This window comes from Bombus bifarius, unplaced genomic scaffold (genome assembly GCF_011952205.1).
Source record: "Bombus bifarius isolate JDL3187 unplaced genomic scaffold, Bbif_JDL3187 scf7180000007966, whole genome shotgun sequence".
Taxonomy (NCBI): Eukaryota; Metazoa; Arthropoda; class Insecta; order Hymenoptera; family Apidae; genus Bombus; species Bombus bifarius.
The window spans coordinates 7,665,524-7,690,411 of NW_022884352.1; the positions used below are offsets into that span (position 1 = coordinate 7,665,524).

At 31.8% G+C, this 24,888-nt stretch overlaps 7 protein-coding genes across 11 annotated transcripts; 3 read left to right on the top strand and 4 right to left on the bottom strand.

Annotated features, from left to right (window-relative positions):
* Positions 1–242: 242 nt before the first annotated feature.
* On the top strand, positions 243–3,627 carry LOC117208099 (carnosine N-methyltransferase). 3 transcript variants are annotated; one of them, XM_033448977.1, is made up of 7 exons: positions 243–448; positions 953–1,178; positions 1,570–1,727; positions 1,867–2,007; positions 2,087–2,249; positions 2,314–2,547; positions 2,618–3,627. In XM_033448977.1, exons 1-7 carry the CDS (start codon positions 342–344, stop codon positions 2,645–2,647), a joined length of 1,059 nt encoding a protein of 352 aa, XP_033304868.1. In that variant the 5' UTR covers positions 243–341; the 3' UTR covers positions 2,648–3,627. The 3 variants fall into 3 exon arrangements, with proteins under 3 accessions (XP_033304868.1, XP_033304851.1, XP_033304860.1); XM_033448960.1 differs by having other exon boundaries at positions 2,629–3,627; XM_033448969.1 differs by having other exon boundaries at positions 953–1,160; positions 2,629–3,627.
* A 48-nt stretch (positions 3,628–3,675) lies between these two features.
* Positions 3,676–5,115, bottom strand: LOC117208115 (protein KTI12 homolog). Its single transcript, XM_033448992.1, has 5 exons — positions 4,765–5,115; positions 4,426–4,687; positions 4,210–4,348; positions 4,071–4,133; positions 3,676–3,937 (listed from the first exon to the last, which is right to left on the bottom strand). Exons 1-5 carry the CDS (start codon positions 4,922–4,924, stop codon positions 3,740–3,742), a joined length of 822 nt encoding a protein of 273 aa, XP_033304883.1. The 5' UTR covers positions 4,925–5,115; the 3' UTR covers positions 3,676–3,739.
* A 1,024-nt stretch (positions 5,116–6,139) lies between these two features.
* Positions 6,140–7,207, bottom strand: LOC117208137 (DET1- and DDB1-associated protein 1). Its single transcript, XM_033449031.1, has 4 exons — positions 7,024–7,207; positions 6,512–6,650; positions 6,354–6,415; positions 6,140–6,271 (listed from the first exon to the last, which is right to left on the bottom strand). Exons 1-4 carry the CDS (start codon positions 7,042–7,044, stop codon positions 6,164–6,166), a joined length of 330 nt encoding a protein of 109 aa, XP_033304922.1. The 5' UTR covers positions 7,045–7,207; the 3' UTR covers positions 6,140–6,163.
* A 217-nt stretch (positions 7,208–7,424) lies between these two features.
* Positions 7,425–10,218, top strand: LOC117208076 (TBC1 domain family member 31). Of its 2 annotated transcripts, XM_033448935.1 has the most exons (4): positions 7,428–8,990; positions 9,075–9,544; positions 9,624–9,853; positions 9,921–10,218. In XM_033448935.1, exons 1-4 carry the CDS (start codon positions 7,605–7,607, stop codon positions 10,202–10,204), a joined length of 2,370 nt encoding a protein of 789 aa, XP_033304826.1. In that variant the 5' UTR covers positions 7,428–7,604; the 3' UTR covers positions 10,205–10,218. The 2 variants fall into 2 exon arrangements, with proteins under 2 accessions (XP_033304817.1, XP_033304826.1); XM_033448926.1 differs by having other exon boundaries at positions 7,425–9,544.
* Positions 10,219–10,317: 99 nt separating this feature from the next.
* On the bottom strand, positions 10,318–11,657 carry LOC117208123 (adenine phosphoribosyltransferase). Its single transcript, XM_033449005.1, has 5 exons — positions 11,531–11,657; positions 11,357–11,457; positions 10,977–11,208; positions 10,801–10,879; positions 10,318–10,715 (listed from the first exon to the last, which is right to left on the bottom strand). Exons 2-5 carry the CDS (start codon positions 11,437–11,439, stop codon positions 10,576–10,578), a joined length of 534 nt encoding a protein of 177 aa, XP_033304896.1. The 5' UTR covers positions 11,440–11,457; positions 11,531–11,657; the 3' UTR covers positions 10,318–10,575.
* Positions 11,658–12,053: 396 nt separating this feature from the next.
* On the bottom strand, positions 12,054–24,812 carry LOC117216795 (slit homolog 1 protein-like). Of its 2 annotated transcripts, XM_033463839.1 has the most exons (6): positions 23,678–24,812; positions 22,532–23,570; positions 15,405–15,765; positions 14,454–14,768; positions 13,996–14,328; positions 12,054–13,916 (listed from the first exon to the last, which is right to left on the bottom strand). In XM_033463839.1, exons 3-6 carry the CDS (start codon positions 15,762–15,764, stop codon positions 12,537–12,539), a joined length of 2,388 nt encoding a protein of 795 aa, XP_033319730.1. In that variant the 5' UTR covers position 15,765; positions 22,532–23,570; positions 23,678–24,812; the 3' UTR covers positions 12,054–12,536. The 2 variants fall into 2 exon arrangements, with proteins under 2 accessions (XP_033319730.1, XP_033319720.1); XM_033463829.1 differs by lacking the exons at positions 22,532–23,570; positions 23,678–24,812 and adding an exon at positions 16,081–16,209 and having other exon boundaries at positions 15,405–16,022.
* On the top strand, positions 16,080–22,291 carry LOC117216812 (IQ and AAA domain-containing protein 1-like). Its single transcript, XM_033463864.1, has 9 exons — positions 16,080–16,283; positions 16,354–16,506; positions 16,583–16,716; positions 17,523–17,786; positions 17,855–18,156; positions 18,711–19,215; positions 19,507–19,850; positions 19,949–20,197; positions 21,040–22,291. The coding sequence occupies exons 1-9, from the start codon at positions 16,138–16,140 to the stop codon at positions 21,487–21,489; spliced, it is 2,547 nt and encodes an 848-aa protein (XP_033319755.1). The 5' UTR covers positions 16,080–16,137; the 3' UTR covers positions 21,490–22,291.
* Positions 24,813–24,888: the final 76 nt, after the last annotated feature.

The following is a 24,888-nucleotide window of genomic DNA, read 5'->3' on the forward strand; positions in this document are numbered from 1 at the left end:
AGGTTATACTAGAGCTTATACATACATATACATATTTTAATTATTACAAGTATTTTGTATTTTTTTGTATTTGTGATTAAAATTACAATTGATATCACAAGTAACCAAACAATGTTATTCCTTTACGTATAAAATATATTTTTAACATATTAAAAGAAATGAAATGATATTTATCTCAACGCGTATTTGTTAATAAATTCAAATCTGCTGACGATTCAGCCTTAAAGAATAATTTATCGTAGTAATAAGAACGCGTCATAACGCGTGCACCAAGAAAGCCGCCACTGAACGTCGTGCTAAAAAACTCATTAAAATACTAAGCTCCACGTTCGAATATAAAAATGGAAACAATGTCGAATCCTTATCCAAAAAAAATGCACGACACTTACGAGGATGAAGAAGAGAGAAAACACTTTCAACGTATCGTCTCAGCTTTTAAATATTACAAGTAAGTATATCATGAAAAATCGTTTTGTTTGATTGACTCTAATCCTCGAATCGATGTTTCGTTCTTATCTTTATTGCTCTTATTCTTTTGCTTTTTTCATCGAACATAGTACTCCGGATAACTTTATAAGATATCGTCCAAAATTTTTCGATTATCGTCAAAACTTCTTAATATCACTGCTTAACCTTCAACGATATGGCATTGAGTTATATTTTATTTGCAGTTTTCATAGTTATCCTACAATTATAGGAATAATTTTTTACATTACATTGCTGTAATATAGTTTTTAAAAGTAAAGGTATCATAATTTGAGTATTTAGCAAGAAAAATGTATAGGTTTTCAATTATGATATGGCTATGTTTTTCAATTGCTGTCCTACTTAAATTAGTTTAATATTCATGATTGTATAACTATAAATTCATAATTGTGTAAAGCATGAAGCTTAAACTTACGAATGTAATAATATTATAAATATTACTTATATCAAAATTTTCTTTTTACAGAAATCATTCACTATTAAGGGTTAAGAAAACAGAATCATATTTGCTATCACTTCCAGCTCATCATCAGAGGCTTTTGTCAAAATATAGAGAACATCTGCAAGAAGTTAAAAGATGTATTGAAAATAATGATGAGATAATTAAGCTTATCATAAAGGATGTAGCACATATTTTTGAAAATGTGAGCCCAGCTACTGCACAGACTGACAGTGTAAGAAAAGTTCACCTGGTGTGTGGCATGTATATTCTGTTGTATAATATGATATGTTTTTAAAATTGTGACTAATTAATTCTATTAACCTTATTAAACATAAACACAATTGTGTTCATGCTGTCACATGATATTTTATTTTATTTTATTTTATTCAAAATAGAAATCTTAAAACTATACCAATATAGCTTCTCATTAACTGTTGAAGTTAATTTAACCATTAACACTCTTGAAGAAAACTCTCTATGTCTTATATATAAAGTTTTGTTACTATAACACTAATTGCCTAGGAAGAAATATTTTACCTATTTCTCTCATTCAAGCTTGGATTTTTTTTATCATTTTAACAAGCTTCTTTTTTTATAAAAGTATATTCTATTGTACAAAATATAGGTAGGTCTAATTGCAGACATTAAATCCTCGTCCAGTAATGGCTGATCAAGAAAAGGTTCAAGCAACCATTAAACAACTGGTTCGTGATTGGAGCGTGGAAGGTACCGAAGAACGAATGGCGTGTTATCAGCCTATTATAGATGAAATTATGAATCAATTTCCTGCAGATTATTGGTATGACCCCTTCAAAATTTCTGAACACATTACATAAATAAAATGTTCCATCAAAATATATTCAGACATCTAGAATCTAGCTACAGTGGTGTAGTAGAACATAGTTCAGAAAAGTATGAAATGATAGGTAAATTTCCAGTACACCATCAGACGTGCAAATTCTAGTACCTGGAGCAGGTTTGGGAAGACTAGCATATGAAATTGCGAGACGTGGATATACTTGCCAAGGAAATGAATTTTCCCTTTTTATGCTCTTTGCTTCTCATTTTGTATTAAATAAGTAGGTAAAAGTTAAATATTTTTAGCAAACAGTATTCCTTTTAAGATGACTTTTACTATTCATATTTAATACTTTATAGATGTAGAGGAGTAAATTCATATCAAGTACATCCATGGGTACATCAATATATGAATAATTTAAAACCAGAACATCAAACTCAAGCTGTGTTCTTCCCAGATGTAAATCCTAGTGATCTTCCAGAAAATGCGCAATTCTCCATGGCAGCTGGGGACTTCCTGGAGGTAAATATCAGGACATATTAAAAAATAAATAAATATCTTAAAAATTTCTATTTTTGTACTTCAGGTTTATACAGAAGACAATCACTGGGATTGTGTAGCCACGTGTTTTTTTATAGATTGCGCAAATAATGTTGTACAATTTATTGAAACTATTTATAAAATTTTAAAGCCAGGAGGTATATGGATAAATCTTGGTCCACTATTGTATCATTTTAGTGATATGCCAATGGAAGATTCTATAGAACCAAGTTACGATGTAGTTCGCGATGTGATTCACGGATTTGGATTCCAATTAGAGGTAATTAACTTCATAAAAGGACATTGACTGTTATATAATACTAAAAACTTAATCGAATTTTACAACTTAGAATATTTTTAGAAGGAAGAAACGCGCGTAAAAACGCGATATGCACAAAACGTTAACAGTATGTTGCAATGTGAATATAATAGTGTATATTTTGTTTGTCGGAAACCTAAAAGACACATAGATAATAGTGTGAATTATAGAAATGGCACTGAAAGTAATGGTATGCAAGAACAAGAAAACTAACTATTGACGACTTCCTGTGTTTCACTTGTAAGAAAAATTGATGTAATTGTAAATGCATTATATAATAGGTTCATTACTACAAAAGCAAAGCTGTTATACTTTATGAAACAAGTCAATATTAGGTAATTTAAGTCTAGAAAAAGTAACAAAAATCTTTAAATATTGTTAAAAGTTGAACTAATATTTTTTTATCGAGAATTTCATTTCACTATAAGTAACTGCCAAACATGACAGCTCTATTGTTAGCAAATTGGATAATAAAATTATGCAGTTATTGTTTTAAATATCGACAAAAGTTGATACAAGATCAAAGAGACTCTTCTTTAGTACTAATAACAGTTTTGCAATTTTTCTTTTGAGTTCAATATTTGTGATTTAGCATATCATTAATGTTTATTGTTTGAGATATTTACTAAATAGCGTCATAATATGAAATAAAAGAAACTCGATTTGGTTGCATGTACGTACTATGCAATATTTTTTCCAACCGGTTTGAAGGCAAATTTCATTTTATTTGTCAAATTTCTCTTACAAACCAATGTTGCCTTGTCTAATTCTGTCAGTTATATTAATATCTTAAAGAGAGTGCAATTCCACAATTCTGTTATTTCTTATTGTAGTATTCATTATTTTATCAATTTTTTCAAAGATATATAATATTCAAGTCGCACAAATGTCAATATCTGTTTCAAAATTGTTTATAATGTACTTGATATTATGTTATTACAAACCAAACAGTCAGTAATATTGTGCAACCAAAGTTTATCTTAAAATGCAAAATACATGCAGGCCAAAATTACTATAAAATAAAATAGGCCTAATGATGTATTCTCTAATGTAATTTTTTATTAAAAAAGTACATTTCTGAAAATTTAATTAACAGATTTTTATTGCCTCATAAAAAATGATTAATGATTAAATATATCAATACCTTGTCTATTTACAAACTTTTATTAAGATATTGTACAAATAATAATGCAATTTGGTTAATTTCAATTTGTTGCATTTTACTATAAGTTAAAAATTGTCTTCGTAGCCTCATAAGCTGTGCTGCAGTACATGGATTCTGTACTGTTAAATTATATCCTGGTATCTTAAATTCACTTTCAATACCCAGTTGCTTAGCTGATAATATTGCCTTTGCCAAAATAGAAAATACATATTTATAATTTGTCATAATAATGTTGTTTATGATGTTTAACATCTCTTATAATATTTAATACAAATTTTATTATACTTGGCTAATAAGTAACAATTTTTAAGCAACTTACATTAGCTACTTCTTGAGTTACAGTATCCAATTCATATAAATAGTTAGTAGATGACAATGGTGGCTGAAATATGATATAATCAAATTAAAAATTATATTAATCAATTTAAATTTTAAGTCATATATATGACAATACTAACACATTGTGTACTTAAATTTGGTTTTGGTGCTTTTACTTCATACAACGATTTATAAATTTCATCAAATTTTAAATCATCTTCTGCTGATACAGCAAATAATGGTGTATCCCAACGGTTTTTATTGTCTGGTGTTTCATATCTATGAATTATATTATAAATCTCTGACTTTATTTCATTAAAAAAGTGTCACATTTAATCCATGATACTTTTGATTACCTCATTACAAGTGCATCGAAAATTTCTCTGTTATATTGTTCATATGTTGGTCTTTTCTCATTCCACAACCAAGCATGCTCAACTGGTATATCACAAAATATTGTACACTGAGGAGTTTTGTATAGTTTTGTCATACAATATATCTCATAACGATATCCTTTGATATAATTACTACCGTCAATAATTAATATATCATTTGTATTTAACATTCGCTGAGCTGCTGACTTTATGTCACTTCTCACACTTTTTTCGTTTTTAGAATCTACAGCAAATAGTAAAATCAAAATAAATCTGAATGTTCTTCGTTAATAATAAAACTAAAATAAAGTAGTATCTAACCAGCATAAAATTTATTTCGATCGAAACCTCTTTTAGTAACAACATCAATTTCACTTATAACTTCTACATTTTTTCCTTTGTTCATAAAATATTCCTTTAATTCGAAAGTTCGTGTTGTTTTACTACTACACGGTATACCAGTAATAATGATAAGTGGCATAGTAAAATATTCTTTTAGTATTAACAAATCAACATAAACACTTTAACCTATCACAAATCATAGGCGTAACCATCGTTAAATGCAGATTCACGATGCATTTATACAACGTGTTTTTTATACATTCTTTAAAAAATAAAGAAGAAAAAAGCTGAATTATTACACAAATTTAAAATAAAATAATATAAGAACATATAATAAAAATAAAAAGACAATAATCAAGATATAGTATTACGAGGTATTGTATTATTTGCAGACTTGATCGTATATTTACTTTACAACCGTGTTTAATTTCAGAGAGGAAATTTATTCTGTCACCAGAGATACCAATCTAAGAATTATACATTAGATTTAAAAAGATTTTAAATTTAAAATAAAATCAAATAAAACTAATGACAGAAATTTTGTAAATAAAATGACATTGAAAAGTAAAACTTGCCTGTTTCTAAAAAAATTATTTTTTAATTGTACTTTATACAGTATAAAAATATAAAATCTACATAAAATACTGCTTATTTTTCGAAAACGAAAATTTATTGCCATACTTTCCTAATCGTATACTTATTACCAAGGTTTTTATTTAGTTAAACTCTTGTCTACATCTTGACATAATATTACAAGAAAAAAATTTAACAAAATAACCTGACATTTATAAAATAAAACATCACATATATTTTTCTTAAATTAGATATATATTGAGAACTTATACTACTAAATATGCAATACATATTTAAAATGAGCATTTGTAGCATAAATTTATAAAATTATTTCGAGATAAATGGTCCATTACGACCTCAATTAAAAAAATTTTAGTAATTTCCTGAATTGTAATGTACATATGTTGCATTAATTACAGTTTTACGTTTTACCAGTAATAATGAACATATTTATTTATACATATTGTGCAATGTAGAACATTATTTAATGTGCTAATACAAATTTTCCAATCGAATTTCAAGAATACAAAGTAGTACGAAATGATCACATAAAATTATGACTTCACATATCTAAAGAAATATTACTTGAAAACGTTTTTTCCTATATTTTTGATATTTCACATAATATTTAATCCAAATTATATATTTAGAAACTAATAGAGCAACGTTTTGAAATAATTTTTCTGAACTATAGATATGTTTGTTACATTCGAGAATCACATAGTTTAACAGACAATGAAAATTAGTTTAGCAGGTAATGGAAATGTAGTTTAGTAAACAATGAAAATTATAACTGAGGTGTATTTTAAATGGTATGATTTAAATCAAGACGTGGCCTTTTGCTATGGACTGTAGCAGCATCATCTTCTGAATCACCATTAGCAGATAAAATATCACGTTTTCTATCAGCATGCTGAAAAATATAATTAATATATATATAATTAATATAAATATAATTGTAAAAAATACTTTTACAAAAATATATAATTTTTTACATTTTTATCCCAATGTTGATGAAGGTACCTTAACAATATGGTTGTTTTCTCTGTGACTATAACTGTATATATAAATGAAAATAATAATTATGTTTATAATCATTCATTTTTTAATATTCATCATAGAAATACATAAATATATACTGAAATTATCTTACTTTGTTCTGAAGGATGGTCCTTTGTAGGAAGATAAACTGAAGGTTTTTTTACACAAGTTCTGTTTCCACTATCTGTATGAAAATTAGCAAAATTATTTTCATTGTGCGAAGGCAAACCCTTTAAGAATTCAGCGACAGACTAGAAATAAAAATAAGTTTGATTAAAATTGAATTAGAAAAAATTATTAATTTAATTTTTTAATATAAATTAACCTAAAATTATTGTCTCTCTTAAATAACATAAAATTCATTAAAAGAAATATTTTCAAATTATTGTTGTATTTATTATATGTATCATTATACGAGAAATTAAACATTTTTAAATAATTTTATTCAATTACTAATAAAAGAATTACATCGAGGATATATAAAAAAATAATTATTTTGACAACTGAAATGTGGGAGATGATTATTTGCTTTCATAACATCTCAACGCAAGTTGTGTATAACCTAAAAATCAGATCACAACGAGAAACAACTTCTATAAAATAAAAATAAAAAATATATCTTACCATTTTGCAGTTATCTGACATATCACGTTATAAATCACCCGAAGTATTAATAATCTCTTTAGCGAGAAATTAATCTTTAAAATTCTTTAATTGATATAGAATCAACTGCCATCATTTCAATAAACAGCCACAGAACCCAAACTGTCTAGATCTTATTTCACTCACTATTCACTTAATGACGTAAGAAATAACAAAAATATTTCATAAATTCGAAGCGGCAAAATAGAAAATTAAAGAACTATATAATATGCTATAAAGACATATTTTAGAATTGAGCAATATTTCATTTCGCAATTATAATTATTATTTAGTTAGTAGTTAATCTACAATATACACGTGACAATAGAAAATAATCCAATGCAAGAAGCATAATTTTTAAATAATTTAATATGATTATATGATTATATAGTTTTATCACCAATTTTCTTTTTTTTTCTTAATTCTTTCTGTCAAGTAAAAGTTTCAAACAAGCAAAACCGGTATGATGTAAATAATGTCATGTTTGACATTTCTCAACGTAAACATAACCTAAAGATCATTGATACTGAAATGAAACTATCTATTGTTTAAAAATTAATATAATGTATAAGAAAAAATGGCAGAATTTAAGAAAACTCGATAATAATAGTTATGAACTTGAACCAGAAGCAATTAAAAGGATACAATGTCTATCAAAAGTTAATTTTTTGCATATAGCATTTGATTGGACTGAAGAACATTTTATTGCAAGTGATACAGCAGGATATTTATATTACATCGATCTAATGAATAATTGTCCTTCCTATCAAAAATTAGGAAACGTCGGACGAGCAACATTCGTGGCATTTAATCCCATAAATAAACTTGAAATATTAGTTGGTCTTGCTACAGCTGACATAAAAATATTGAGAATAAATGCAGATGTTTCTCAATTTCGCTTGTTAATTGCTCATAAGGTACCCCCAGTATATGTTTCTTTTTACAAAAATTATTGTTTGACTTCTTCACATAAAGAAGTTATAATATGGTGTCTAAACTCCTGTAATAAAGCTCAACAGTTAAGAGCTTGTCCAAAAAATTTTATAATAAAAAAGACAAGTTTTTCAAACTTAGGACACATTGTTGTACTCTATTACAATGATACTTTCCAAGTATGGAATTTTAATCAATTAGAAAACAATGTAAAAATCGATGCAAAGATATTTGGAATACGAAATATTAAAGACTTTGTCTTTACACAAAATGGAAGAGCAATGATTATAGTTAGCACTCAAAATAAAATTATCATTCTGAATACGTGTAACTGGAATTTAATGAAAACTTTAAATTTGCCAGACAATTTTATTGGAGTGAAATATTTATCACTTGTACCATCTTTGGATAGTGGAACAATTAGTATAATGGCATGTATTTTATCAAGCTCTAATCTTTACTTCTTTGATCTGAATCAGTCTTGTGTCATTGATATTCTACAAGTTATCAAACCAATAAAAAAAATTGCAGTTTCTTCCACTGGCAGGTATATAGCATATATAGAAAAGGAGGGTCATCTGAAATTAATAATTAGTGAGAAATTATTTTCAAAAAAATGTGAATCTTTGCAAAAGTTAATAGAACCATGTAGACCACTTGCACATGGAATATATGATCACTTACAATGTGTTAGACAAAGCATTAAACACGAATTACGTTTAGAAAGATTAATACTTATTTTAAAAGAATATGGAGAATATCCTGGAAAATATCGAGTATTAATATGGTCGACTATTCTAAATTTGCCAGCTAATAAATGTTCATATAATGCCTTGGCTAATAAAGCTGCTAGTATAAATTTCACTTCAGACATTTTAAAAAACTATCCATTAGCAAGTAGAAGTAAACATATATTATTAATGACTACTGTTCATTGCTTAATACAATGGTGTCCTTTATTAGCACAATGTTCATTTTTACCAAATTTAGTTTTTCCATTTCTTATTATATTTCAGGTAATAAAATATGTAATATATATTCATAATATACTGAAACAGATGACACATCAAGAGAAATTAACTGCTTTATTTTTATTACAGAAAGATCTACTACTTGGCTTTGAACTCATTTTAACTATATTATTGAATTATTGTCAAAAGTGGTTTGAATATCATCCTTTACCACCATTAAATGTGTTAGGTATAATAGAAAATATTCTTCTACAAGCAGATCCATCCTTGTTAAATGTTTTTTGTGAACGAGGAATAACATCTAGTGAATATGCATGGCCTCTTTTAAAGACTGGTATGAGTGAAGTCTTATCTGGTCCTGAGTGGTTAATTTTATGGGATAATCTAATATCCTGTAAAAAACCTTCACTTCTATTGATGAGTATTGTTGCATACAGTATATGTTCCCGCGAAATTATTATTTCTTCATTACAAGCGCAAGAAAGTATTAAAAGATATTTTACTAAACAAGGTCATATTGGCGCACATGAATTACTAAAAGTTGCTCAACAGCTTGATAATAATTTACCATTAAGAATACATCCTAGCCATTACCTTAGGTAAAGCAATTTTCTTTTGATTGTAACAATATTTTTGTATTGTTATATTAAGCACTATATTACATATTATGTTTTCTAGGGATGAAGTAATTACATTACCTTCCAAAGGGCCATATCCACCATTTATGTTACATGATTTTCCCAAATTTTTAACAGATGAAATCTCTGTTCTCGAATTAGAAAAGTTAAAGAAAAAACAAAGAATTATGCGTCAATGCAATCAAAAAATTATAGAAATTGCAGAAATAAATAGACTGGAACATGAAGCAAAAGCTTTTATGGATCAAATCAATCAAACAAGATTAAAGGGTACTGTATATTCTTGAAACATTACAGCAATATATAAATTGTGGGAATTTAAATTTGTTTCTTTTAGAGGCACACAAATCTTTCAAACAACAATTGTTTGATGCGAATTGGGAAATAAGAACAGAACAAAGACCAACAGAAACATATAAAGCTAGTTGTGAATGTATTTGTGATCATGGTACCTTGCATTTAAATTTAGATACTACAAGTGATAAAGATATTGTATGTTCGAAAAATGGCAAAACAAAACGTTATTTTCAGTTACAAGAAGATGTGAACAAATTAGAATATGAAGTACAAAGTTTTTTGAGTTCTTTAAGATCTCAAAAATCAAGAGTAGTTAATAGTTAACATGTTTTATATATTACAAGATTATAATAAAAGAATTAATATTTCTTTTGTATCATGTTTGCGGAAATAAAGATTTTAATGTAAAAAGATGTTATACAGTATTTAAAACTCTGTTGAGATTTACTAATTTATATTTACTAAAATTTTTATACAATATTTATAATTTGTAAGTATTATGACATATCTTCATAAAGTGAATTACAAAATAACGAAACATTTCTATATATAGACTTATTTTACAAAAATATTGTTTTGTTGTTATAAAAATGCTCTTTTATTTAAATGCTTGGTTTGAGAATGTTAATATTGCACTTTATATTGTCTAAACCCTTTAAATAAAAAATTGTGCATTTTATGTTACTTCAGAAAGATTAATCATATTGAACAAATGAGTGAACAGGTACACCAAGCTTTTCTCTTCCCTTTAATCCAGTTAATTCAATTATTGTTAAACATTCAATCACTTCAGCACCAGTTGATTTTATTAAACTTATTGCAGCTAGCATAGAACCTATGGACACATTATTGTTAAAACCCACTTTTCTACTTGTAAAATACTAAGGATATTTATTTTTTTGTTATTATATATTAATTACCTCCTGTTGCTAGTAAATCATCTACGATAAGTACTCTTGTACCTTTTTTTATATGTTTTGTTTGTATTTCAAAAGTATCCTGTACAAATGAAACCCAGAAATAATATTGAAAGTAACATTAAAGTAAAATATACCTATAATTACAATACTCTACAAATTTTGTTTTATATATGAACCTGTCCATATTCAAGAGTAAAAGTATGTTGCACAACATTTCCTGGGAGTTTTCCTTTTTTCCTAACTGGTAAAAAAGGTTTTCCCAATTCCATGCATATGATTGGACCAAAAAGAAAACCTCTTGAATCTAAACCTACAACCAAATCAACTTCCAAAAATAAAATGTGTTCCACTATTAAATCTTTCATTGCTCTCAATGCTACAATGTTGCGAAATACTCCAAATATATCTCTGAAAATATATAATAAAGCTCAAAGTACAATAACATTACTTTATGAACACAAGCAATTTTTCACATGATAATATTTGACATTAACTATATAACCCTAATAAATAAAAAAATATAATATTAATTAAATAATGTAATTTTATTATTTACCGATATATAATGCCAGGCTTTGGAAAATTGGGATAAATATCGATTGCATCTCGTAACAATTGAATTTTTTCGTCTTTATTCATATTGAGTAGATAACGACACTGAAAACAATAAACGATTTTCATTGTATTATAATGAAATAACATGTAACTAAACAAGTAATTATATACATACCGTAACAAGAAATTATGGGAATTGAAATTATAAAAAGAAAAATTTATATACACGTATTTTAATTTAAGAGATCATGTGATTTCTATGGTTACACGTGCACTATTGCGTTAAAAATTTACATAAACGTCATCTTGCGTTACAAGATACAAACTATGATTTACTTTTTAATTCAAAGTTATCATATTGAGATTACATAATTTTTGATAAATAATTTGTTTTGAATTTTTAACTTCTATCGTTAATAATTGAAAAAATTTCAATTGCAAATATAAGTAAAAATATGGGCTCGTGTAAAATTAAAATTTATTTCATACAAAATTCACTCAACTTTTTACGGAATTGATAATAATAGTTATGTAATATTTTACAATGAAGTCACACATCATTTTTGCACATTTTAATTTTACGAAACTATTTACAGAATGTAATATATTTTAAAATTAATAATATATTACAACGAAAAGCATTCAGTGACAATGCTGTACAATACAAAAATGTTATAAATTTATTCCTTGAAACTTACAAAAGATATTTACATTTCCATATATGTATGCAAGCATCGAGTGATAAAAACATTGGAAAACTGTAAGAAACTAACTGTGTTATTATATATCATATTTCCTTATTTAAGATGTTAATTTCATACAATTTCTTTTTGATCATATATTATTAGCTAGTATAAATTATTATGGCAGTGTAGAAACTGGGTGTTTTAAATACTCTTAGACTATACTATAATCATCCGTTCATACCACTTTTCTGATCTATTTAATTGTATTTTTATTTATCCTTAAAATTCTTACAATTTATTATTTATTAATCTCTTTAAAATTATCGATTTTATGACTAGTAGCTCATAGAAACAATCTTATACAATAAGATCAAATACAACATTCTTCATTTCAACCAAAAAAATTCGATTTCAACATTTTTAAATAGTCAACAACAAATAAGCTGTAATTATTTATAAAATGAGAAACGGAATTGTATACTCGGTGGAAATGAATTAAACTTTTGTTGTAGCTAGTAATTTAATGTAATGTGCTTTATGAGTTATTTCAAATTCCTGTGCTGGCAGGAAACATTGTGTCTGTATCCTAGGATGTCTTACCCTTCTCAGAACGCTTCTACCAATTACTGCAATTGTGATTAAAAGAACGCAACTAGCTCCGATTATCGCTAGAACAATTAGCTCTGTATTTTGTTTGAACCCTTGCACTTCGACGCAGCGTAATCTATCTCGGTTATCTACAAAGTTTGCAATAACATCTTCTTCATTGACATCATCAAGACTTGCACAAACTTTATAGTGACCAGGCAACAATACCCCTAATGTTACAAACGTTAAACTGCAATTCAGTTTTTGTTTATGCACCGCAGATTCAGCGTCAAAAACGATAACAGAGAGTTCGCATTCAGGCAGATTCGACTTTTTTGAGATTGATAAACTAACATCGACGTGCAAGAAGCCTTGGTCAGATACGTTTACATGTACTGCAGTTATTCTAGTATCTAATGATGAAGAAAACTCTGATACGGTAGTTTCTTGATCTTGCTGTAACTCTCGTTTAGATTCTTCTAATGTAATCACATCACTGCAACCCAAACCTAAAGAAACATCATCATAACTATTTGGTACTAGAAGTACTACACAATAGCGATATTTATGGCCTGGTTGTAAATGTAATGAGGCAGGTATGGCAACCGGGAGTGAACAGGGATCTCTCATCATACGAGAATCGCAATGAAGAGAACTAGAATCTGTTTGAACCTCACTGTCACCTATGGTTTCATAGACAATTAAATTATCACATGTATACTGTTCTGCACATGGTTCTACATGCCATAAGAGATTGATACCAGTTGATTTATCATAGTGAAATTCTTTCAATGTTAATTGAGCACCAGCTAAAGGCAGTCTGGTCATGATTGGTGGTGTCGGCTCTCCACAAAGGAGACTACCGGGAGAGACTTGTGTCAGTATACCATTTTCCAAAGCGGGTGGAGTTGCGCAGACCGCCGAAGATTTATCTTCCTCGTTCAAGCTAGAGTTGCTTAACCAGTTGGCGAATTCTAGAAGCGTACAGTCACAATTCAAAGGATTATCGGCCAAAGAAAGTTTTGTGAGTCGTAATTTGGACGTTGGTACATCGCTGGCCACCATTGTGATATCATTATCATCGAGACGTAGATCTTGAAGACTTTTTAGCGGTACGACTAAGTCAGCAGTCAGAGATCGCAGAAAATTATGAGTCAAATCCAGTGTTGTTAGTCTTTCCAAGTGTGCCAAAGAAGCACTGGATACCGCAACGATTCGATTATTTGCTAAATCCAGTCTGGTAAGAGTCGACAAATATTTAAACGAATGATCTTCCAGTACATCAATCTATATAAAATGCAAAAATGAAACATTCCCTCAAGATATATACTTTCTAGTGTATTTAATATTCACGGACATGAATTACCTGATTATGGCTTAAGCTCAGATAAGTTAAATTCCTTAAACCCCCAAGGGCTCCTTGCTGTACATTTATTAGTTCGTTTTCGGACACGGTAAGAAAATGTAATCGTGGCATTTGAGGAAGAAGATTTGGACCCATTGGACCCAATAATAGATTGTTAGACAGATCAAGTTCCTCCAAACTTTTAAGCCCTCTGAGTGCCGAGAGAGCAGATACGCTTAAACGATTACCACGCATCCTCAATGAGCGTAGCAAAGGTACTGCAGCGAAAGCTTGAGGCGATAATTGTGACAATAAATTGTCGCATAGATCTAAATATGTCAGGTTTGACAATCCCTGAAATATTTATGTATATTTCTATCAACTCTATTGATCAGTTCAGAATTCACATTTAGCATTTTTTTTATAATTATTTAAAATACATATTTAAAATATATATCATTTTAAAGAATTTTAATTACCTTAAAAGACTCAGCTTCTAGCATCTTTAGTTTATTCTGAGATAGATCCAATCTTTCTAAGCCGACCAAATGCGACAAAGCCGTAGTAGGTACAGAATCTAATAAATTGTTCGGAAGTCCAAGGGCTTGAAGAGGTGTTACAAGACCAATAAAAGCGTTTTCATGGACGCGTCTCAATTCTCCGGTAGAAACAACGAGTCCGTGCAAAGCAACATCTTCCAGAAAGCGCGCTGGTAGCAAAGAGATTCCTGTCACTGTTACATCCAATAAGGAGATCGTTCCTGGACGACTGAATCTCAAATGTTTGCTGATAATCTGCGCAAAAAAGTATTCCAATTAAATAATTAAATATTTAATTTAATTGAACGTATAATATAATCTTACTATGGTTCGTAACATGGATACAAATTATATTGAATGAGTTAATCTCGTGACAAATTTAATTAGTCATTCTGTATTGCATAACAAGAGTCATTTGATTCGTGAAGGTATTGTAAGACAGGATATTCGTCGAGGTAACTAGTAGTAACGGGACATTCAACGCAAAGCAACGAACTTGTACGAGACAGAAGAGAGGCTACACAATGGTTTCTTGGACAATACACACGGCTTGTATTTCATTGGCAGTATATACACCCACGCTTGCTTGGCGGGTTGTTAAAAAACAGCTGACCTCGATAATATAGAAAAATAATAAATCTGTGATGGATTTGATTCACGCCGCAACAGATGTTCTTAGATATAAAGAAGATTTTTATATTATAACTGCGAGGCATATAAAACTATAAATTTTAACAAAAAAAACTGCACTTCCATACTTACGCGTGATTACATACTATTGCGTGATTTAGTTAAACATACATGCAATTATTACTAAATAAATAACTCATCGACTCATATTATACACATATATGCATATAAAATAAAGTATTTCGCGCGTATAAAAATTACCTGCAGCGTTGTTCTATCACCGGTGCATCTCAACGTGTGTGGTAAGTCGCAAGAACACTCAACGCCCGCTTTTGTAATATTTGGACACTCCCAAACCATGTCAGAAGAAGGCGAAGAGGATGCGTGGGACGGGTCTTGAATATTTTCTTCATCCTGGCTTTTTACCGCATTTGACGAATTAACCATCGTCTTCTCGACTTTATTTAAACTAGATATGGTTGTGACCACTGGTGCCGAGGTGGTCGTAGAGATCGCGTTGGTGGTCGTTTCATCTTCCAAGAAACCATCTATCGTTGCGTCCATGCAAGACGCTATCGTTGTTAACAATAAGATTAGGGAACATCGAGACGTCCACAGCATTCTGAAATATAATTATTTCTAAAAATTCATGTAACCGTAGAACAATATCCCTCTGACCACGGTAAACGCACTTAATATATTTACATGATATTATATAGGAAAGAAATGAGCACGAATAATGGCGCAACGAGTGTCGACTGAATTTCGTCCTATAACTTTCCGTCTTGTCATTCCAGTACAATCATCCGTTTCAATTAACCCAACTCTTTATCTTTCGATCGCCTCAAAATTTACAGTCTAACTTCCAACATGAATAATCTAATCTAACAAACCAATCTAATAAATAATCTAATAAATAATGAATAATCTAACAAACCAATAATCTAATAATAAATTCATGTAACAAAATTATTAGTAAAACTATCTGAAATCAATGTCCCATGCTTATTACACTGAATTATGGCTCGTCGCACGAAACGACTTAGACAAGTTGATAGAGTTGGATCGAAGACTGCAACAGCAAACAAGTACAAAAAATAGACATCATGTATTGAATCTACTGCTTCCAATGTATCTCAGGTATTGGTCTAATTGTCAGATGTAATTTTACTATTTGCAAAACGCAGAGGTTGATGGAGTACGTTTCCAGATATCGCAATTTGGTCAAGAGACTGATAGTTTGTCATGATCAAATGGTTCAGACACAGAAACGAGACCTGATAAAACGGGTTCTGGATTGTACGGTCGGCCGAATGCTAGAATACAAGCGAGAGATCGTTAACTTGGACTATAACGATTATCAGTTTAGTAATTTCATTTTATATCGTTTATATGTAACAGAAGATATGTATATGTATATATTAACACTAACCGTTCAGATGGCCTGATGACTTTATGAACCAATTTAAGTATACGCCGGACGATGTGGAAATTCTTGTGTCCGCGTCGGGTAAAGACATCGTGGAACAACGTAGAGAACGTATTCAGAAACTGATGGAAGACGCTTACAAAAGTTATAAAATTACTCCATCTTATTACGATACTTTTTAATGAAATAAGTATACTGTGGATTTTTATTCATTTATGAGGCATTTAAAGAACTCTTCCCGCCACATTTCCCGTCTTTTATACGAGTGATTTAAGATATACAGGGTGGTTGGTAACTGGTGGTACAAGCGGAAAGGGGGTGATTCTACGCGAAAAAAGAAGTAGAAAATATAGAATACAAATTATTCGTTTGAGGCTTTGTTTTCGAGAAAATCGACTTTGGATTTTCGCACGGTACGCGTGGGGTACGTTATAACGGATCTCACTGTAGATCATTGTCTTGATGGAAAAATTAAAAAAAAAATTTTTTATTCTACATTTTCGACTTCTTTTTTCGCGTAGAATCACCCCCTTTCCGCTTGTACTACCAGTTACCAACCACCCTGTATATGTCAGAAATATATGTCTTTATCAACCCTTGAACATTTAAAAAGTATTACTAACATTAATTATGCAGATTAATAAAGAAGATGAACTAACATATCATCTACTTTCAAAAGGTTTATATCTTGAATCACATCATTCTCTTCTTCAACTATTTCACATTAAAATTTCGTTTTAACCACCAAGTGATATAAAAACCAGAGAATCAATAAAAATTTGGTCTTTATATATAATTTCTAATGTAAACTTCTTGTTATAATACTTCGAGGGTAAATCTTCTCTACCCAAATACCGTTTCTTCAGTTGCATTCATAAAACTATGAATTTCCATACAATTTCATAGGCTAGAAAAAGCACGCAACTTTTACATTACTTTATTTCAAATAGCACCCGAAGAACTTGAGAGCGAAGTACTTCCTGAGGAGTATGAAGCGGAGACGATCGAATATCAGGAAGACGCGCCAAAATTGCGGAGGAGAAGAGTTAAAGAAAAAACCTCAGCACCGTCGCCTATCCAAGAATCACCAGAAAGAATAGCGGCTCGAAAAGCTCAAGAAGCTCGAGAAGCTGCTGAACGAACCATGCTGGCAGCGATATTGCTCATTCAATCTCACGAAAGAGCAAGAATGGCTCGTTGTGTTGGAATAGACGGTGAAGATTCTATGAATAAATCATTGTTTACGGTTAATAATTTCAATAAAAGTGTTATAATATCGTAGCGCAACGAATGTACGATTATGGTAGGAAAGTACAGGCGGGAACGATCGTGTCGAAAAAATTGCACAAAAGTACGTACGAGAATGCTGCGAAAACCATACAGCGAGCCTGGAGAATATACGCAGCGAGGAAGAGGATGAGAAATCGGATCGCGCGTACGGAAGAATTGTTAGGTATGACGATACCTAGCTGGAAGTCACAAGAAGTTTTTGAGAAAGATAAACAAAATTTTCAGAAGAAATTGACGTTAATGCCGGTGTTTGCTGATAGAATCACGAAAGAGACAGAGAAGGAGCGAGCAAGAGTAACCTTCTGTTAAATTAATATTTTAACTTCTTCACCCAGCGAATGTTGGATCATTGGATCACGAGCGACAAATATTTTATTTTATTGCGATAAAGTGAAGGATCTTCTGAAAAGCTTTTTATTTATACTACAGTTAAATTTGTTTAATCTTACTGCGGTTCTTAAATTTTTGTGTCTTAATATTGTTCGATATACAGAAAGACTTTCAAGAGTCGTAGAAAATCATTTGTAAAAAGTTAAAGTATGAAATTACACATATCAATCACGGTTCTTTCATATTTTCTTTAAACTTAGGACATTTCCTAACAATAAAGAATGACACAGAGGACATATCAGAATTAAAAAATGAAATCAACCATGTTTGATAGAATAACACTATGCCATAAAAATACGTAACTTAGAAACTAATAATAAAAAATATTTATACGAGTTAGAACTGATCCAGCTTTCGTCCGGGGATTAATGATAAAGAGATTGTAACACTAATACTCAAAATTCACCAATAACAATCCCCGATACTTTCAATTTTGATATTTGCTTCAATATTACAAGTTATGGAAAATCAGAGGTCCTGGTTTGGTGGAGGATATAACTGACGAGATTCGAGAATGGTTCATACTATGGTACGATGAATTAGGACATTTCTACGTGTACCCAGCTGCAAATTTAGGTGGCAGCGTGCTAATCGCAACCGGACAAACTTTAACACCTCAGGAATATCTGGTGGAGAAAATGTCGAAAGGAGCGAAAGAAACACCGGCTACGAAGGCTAAACCTAAGAAACACCAGCCCTTGATACCACAAACGAAGACATTCTCTCTTCTTCACGAAGCCAATCAATACTTTATTAATAACTGGAGCTTTCGATATCGTTCGGATGATCATCGAGAGAAGATATACCACGATTTGATCAAGGACGAACTTTGTTACGAACTTCAATTGGAAATGAGGAAAATAGTCGATGAGTTGATGAGACTGGAGTTGCAAAAATTAAATGCAGCACTGAAAAAAGACTATGCGGCTGATAAACGGAAACTTGATATACCTACTGACAAAAGTAAGTTACTTCAATTAAATTTAATATAATATCAAATAAGAAATTAATATTGGGAAATGAGCTAGGGTACTAATGAAGGTAGAACTACTCATTAACATAGACATTATCACGCATTAAACTAACCCTTTTATAGTCTTGACAGTAGGCATGTAGACTCTATAGCTTTAGTAATCCTGAACTGAGGATAAACAACAACTTGGAAAAGACATCCAATTCTGCCGCTAAAAACCAACATACTTAAAATTAATTCTTCTTCTACACCATCGAATTCTCATTGTAATCAATAAATAGAAAGAAGAGCTAGAAAAAACAAAAAACAAAAGACCCCAGTGAATGATGAAACAGTGGAAGATAATTTCAAAGAGTTGGTCAGAGCTAACATCATTAGAGATTATACCAGAACATCCCTCAAGGATTGGATAGGTGATCTTTCCTATCAAAATTATGAAGCAGCTCGTGAACTACAAGATTATAAACATCGAATGGGTGAAATTAGACAAGTAGTCATGGAATATTGCGTGCTTCCCCTCAGTTCGAAAGAGATTCATCAAGTCGCGCCTTTAATCCGAGCTGTTTGTATCTATGGTCTCGCTCAACATGGGAAGAACTTTCTGGTGAACGCAATCTGTTCCGAGGTTTCCATCATTTTTAGCTCAATAGTCTAAAACGTTTCAAGATCGATGTTAGTAAATCAACATTTTAGAATTAATAAGCTAATGAATTTAAAATAAAGGTTGGAGCATTGCTATTCGATATGTCGCCCACGGTATTGGTAGACAAGTACACGGGACGAAAGAACGAACGCAAATTAATCAATATGATCTCGAGTATAGCTCGAGCGTACGCCCCTTCTGTGATTTTCATCGAGAACGGTGAAAGACCTTGGTTGAAACAAGTACCTCAGGAAGACAAATATCTGAACCCAAAACGATTTGCTATATACTACCCTAAATTGGTGAAAAGTATCAAGCGTGGCGATCAGGTAAGCAATTTAATAGAAAATTATCTCGATAGAGTGTAGGTGTTTTTCAAATGTCATAATACATTTCCCGTATTTTACCCGTCGTTACCTGGGAGAAAAAAGAAAGAAAAAAAGAAAAAGAATACTTTGGTTTCGCAACCAAACGAGCTTACACACAGTGCCTCACCTAAACTGGCAAGGAATGTTAAAGTTGGTGATCTGGTAGCGCCCACTTTATGAAATTCTTGATATTCCTGTTTCGACTCTTTCTCCGATATGAATGAACCACCTCAATATGCCGGCCAGGTGGTTCCCCTCTTTCTCTTTCCCAAACGTCTCGATCGTTCGAACCTGGTCATCAATGAAACACCTCCTACCGAACGATCGGAACGTAGGTGGTACCGAGTTAACGTAGGATTTAGAGTGTCGGTGGTTCCGGATAGATACTGTTACTCATTGGCGTAGAATATTCCACCACACAAAACTGATATACGCTATAATTATGTTGGCAATTAGAACGAAAGAAAAAAGACAAAATTGCGTGGGATTATTGTTTCACGTAGCACAAGTCTGATTACTAAACTGCGGATTTTTATACATTTATAGAACATTTCAAAATGCGCAAATGCATAGAATACACAAATATATAAAAATATATCAAATATCCAAAGTTACTACTAGATTGAATACAATACTAGATTGAAATATCTAACAAATGAGACAATTTTCTGTCCTATTCTTTTAATTGTGTTATAGAGATATGCATTTGCATAAGAATCCGCAGTTTACTAATTGCTTTCGAAAGACTACTGAATGAATTTTTGCCGGCCGTTCGATACATCGGAACGCAATATACTTTTCAGATCCTATTTCTCACGACCTCCTCAGAGCCATATAAAGCAACAAGACCCTTCATCAAGATCCACGACAAGTTCATAACGATTCCTCTCACGGACTACAACACGTTGTATATGTTTTATAAAGATCTGTTGATGAAGTATCACGGAGTTGATCGCAACATCGATGTCTCCTCAATGGCTAAGATGTCCGTGGGCATTCCGTTGGAATTTATAAGAGACGCGGTGAAAAATGTCCTAAATCTTCATCGAAGGATCACGTTGAAGATCAAACCATTAACCGTGTCGGAGATTATGGAGGAAGTGTTGAAGTATCAGCCTCCTCAAGCGAAAACGTTGTCTGAATTAACGAAATTTGAAAATCGTACGCCGCTTGGTAAGAAGAGGGCCAGGTTGTTGGCTACGGAGAAAGCAGCACGCGAGCGTATTAAAAAATTACAGAAAGCTCGTAGATGAAACAACTGTTAAAAGAGAACGAGCATAAATTATGATATTAAACAGAAAAGATCATGATAATAATTTTCTATTCTGCAAAGAACCCTTCACTCAGAGAGGAAAGGAATGGAAATGATAGAAACCTGCCAGGTAAAACGTGGGATGTAGGCGCATTAAGAGACAAGGCTGTTGTAGCACTTTTAACGAGTATTCTTTTTTTACGATGAAAATACTGCATTGGTTGGTAGCTGTTGCACAATCGAGAAAAGTTAAAGTTTAAGATAAATTAGAAGGAGAATGATCCGAGATGGACATACTGGATGTAAGTATCCCTGTACATATAATGTTCCAAGACAGTGACCTTTCCGGGAGAAACGTCGAAGAAGCATGATCATCGATTGAGCGATTCCTTCTTTCTTTCGTATCACGATTCGCCAACGTTCGTGTCCGGACGTGAAACTGGTTTTCGTCTTCGTGGGATGCTAAAAACGATCATCGAAAAACAGGAGACAGATATAGCGACGAATATCGTAAAAGACTTTATAAATTCGCTTATATTATAGCTTCCGTTCATGAACTTTTAAAGGATATACATATACATATATCACTAAGGATATCCTAATTTAAAATTGAACCTTCACACAAGTTTTATAGAGAACTTTTAGGATACAGCTTGGTCAAGTCAAAAATAAAATGAACGTACCATGAATTGAATGAATTTAATAGTCGCTGGATGTATTATGTATATTCAATCAACTTTACTGGAATACTCTCCACAGATGTAGAGTATTAAATAAAATTAAAAAACTAATTAAAGCTTTAATTAGAGATACACATTAATTATTGAAACGTTTTTTTTTCTTAATCTCCAACATCAATTCATTTGTACTAATTCATAATTTAATTTAATTCATCAATGGATAAATGAAAATCCTAGAAATAATACACTAAGGATTAATAAAAGCGTAAAAAAGACGTAATTGTTTGCCGCAGGACAGGGATGCTAGGGATTAGAAGCACCTCCGAAATTCATTGTCAGAGGTTTCTACATATATACACGTACCTATGGCAATATGTGTCCCTTTGATCCGGGTTTTGCGGCCCCTGCGGCTTCTCTTCGCGCGCGGCACACGCACACGCGGCTGGTACGTCGTAGCACTCACGCAGGCGCACTCACGCATCCAACCCACGTTGCCTGTTGCACGCAGGCAACACACGTAACGCCGAGAGTAAGCACAGGCGGACCAATCGCACGCTCGCCAAACTGAGAGAGCTGTCACTCGGGCATAGGCGCGGACCCGCTTCAACTTCGAAACTGTCTCTGCTCTGGACCACGCTGTCTGCCACTTTTTTATTCAAAATAGACGAAAGGAACGGCAACACCCACGCCAGTGACGTGTTCGCGAGTGCATCTTCTGATGCGGGCTGGTTCGAAGTTTCGCGTTTAGCCCTTTTGCAATTATACCAACGAATTACTTACGCCGTATCGTCTCTTACGGAGAGATCTCGAATTAAACGATCAATCGTATTGTCGTAAACGAAAAAGAAGAACGATCATACAACGACGTCGTGCTAGCACACACTGTGCACGAAACATGCGGTGGGCACTCGTGCCGAGAAAACGTCGCCTCCGCCGTGTCCACACGGTGGGGACTCCGCCGGTGCGTCCGTTTCTCTGTGTCTCTCGGTTTCCACATAGCATAGCCATGTATGGAACACGGGACGACGTTCTCTCTCCCGGCCCTTACGCCCACTTGCACCGCTGCCGCTGTTGCTCCCGTACCTATCCGCCTCGTTCTCATAGTCCAGGACAGGTATCGTCGAATCGTCACTGTTACAGGTTGCCCGCTTCTTTGACGTTGCCCGTCAACCTTGTCTTTCTCGTCCACTGCCCAGGGTACTCGGACTAGGGGCCTGGTACCGAGATCATTCACAGAGCAAAATCGAAGACAGCGTGTCGCGGCATTTTCGAATCCGGCGCGCATACTCGAAGAACACGCGGCAAGCGAAATCTTCTATGATTTTACAATTTATGATTTATTCTCTGGGTTGATTTAATAGGATACAGACTCAAGAAGAAGTAGGAATACAGAAAGAAAAATCTGCAAATAGATATCATCTAAGGCGTAATCTTAGGAATGAGGACTGTATTTTGACGAAAAAATATAATATTAATGATTAGATTTATGAATATGATATTCCGGCTTACCAAATCTAGAATCTTCTTTATTCAATGTTCTATAGTATTGGATTTATTGTACATCTTTAAAGTAGTTTGTTTGTCATTCTTAGCTGTTTAGCATAACCACTAGCAATTTCACAAGCGATGTTCACGTGCGACCATGCTTCGTCTGTTTATACAAGGCGTTCTGGAAGACGGAGAGAGGATAAGGAGGGAACGAGACTCCGAAGGTCTGCGGGATCTTCATGAAATGCTTTTTGATACTGGAAATCGGTCTGTCGCTGTTACGAAATCACGTAAAACCGGGCCTTTACGCCCACGCATGTAGGACTAGCGTAGTTGCGGTGAAAGAAAGTTCGATTTCTTTAACGAGCCATATGTTTATAATGTATCAACCGGAAAGTAGAATTGGGTACTATATACGGACAACGTTAATATCTTTTTTAATGTTAATAAACGCGTTTTAGTGTAATATAAGATTGCTTGACGATAATCCTGTAAAGATAATATTTATGTGATACGTACTTGAGATGAAAAATGATATTTTTTACGAAGATAAGTACTAAATAGTCCGTATAATGTTATTCATGTTCCATTAAGGTTTTTTTCTCTTTGCTCCGCTAATTTCTTCGCCTCTGTTAAGCGAGATTCTTGAATTCCAATTTTCCATTGCATATTATTTGCGATTACATTTTAATGTTGCAAGATTTTTTTAAATAAAATTAACGGAAATTTCCGGTATAAATACTATAAAAGTATAATGGTAGTAGACTAGAAAATGGTCATTTTTGTTCAATCAAAGAATCTAAAAATAAAAGATAATTAAAAAGCTAAACTGAAATAAAATGTCACAGGTGTTCGAAAGATTCTTGCGTAATTTTAATAAAAATTATAATGTTAGAAGAAAAAATAATATTATTACAATAATTACCAACAATGGTTACTTCTGAAGAGTAAAGCGGAAAGTAATACAATTCTACGAAATCCAGCTATTCACACGATACTACTGAAAGGACCGCAAATACTTGTACAAAAAACTGCATCGACTGAACCGGCTACATCGGAGAACTAGTTGATCGACCTTTACTTGTAACTTTACGTTTCTGTACTTTTACGTCCAGATACAGGAAAAAAGAATAGTTCTGAATCATTCTTAAAAAACATTCTTAAATAAAAGCATATTTAACTTGGAATAATATACTGGAATAATTTCATCATGCAATTTAGTTACCTACGCA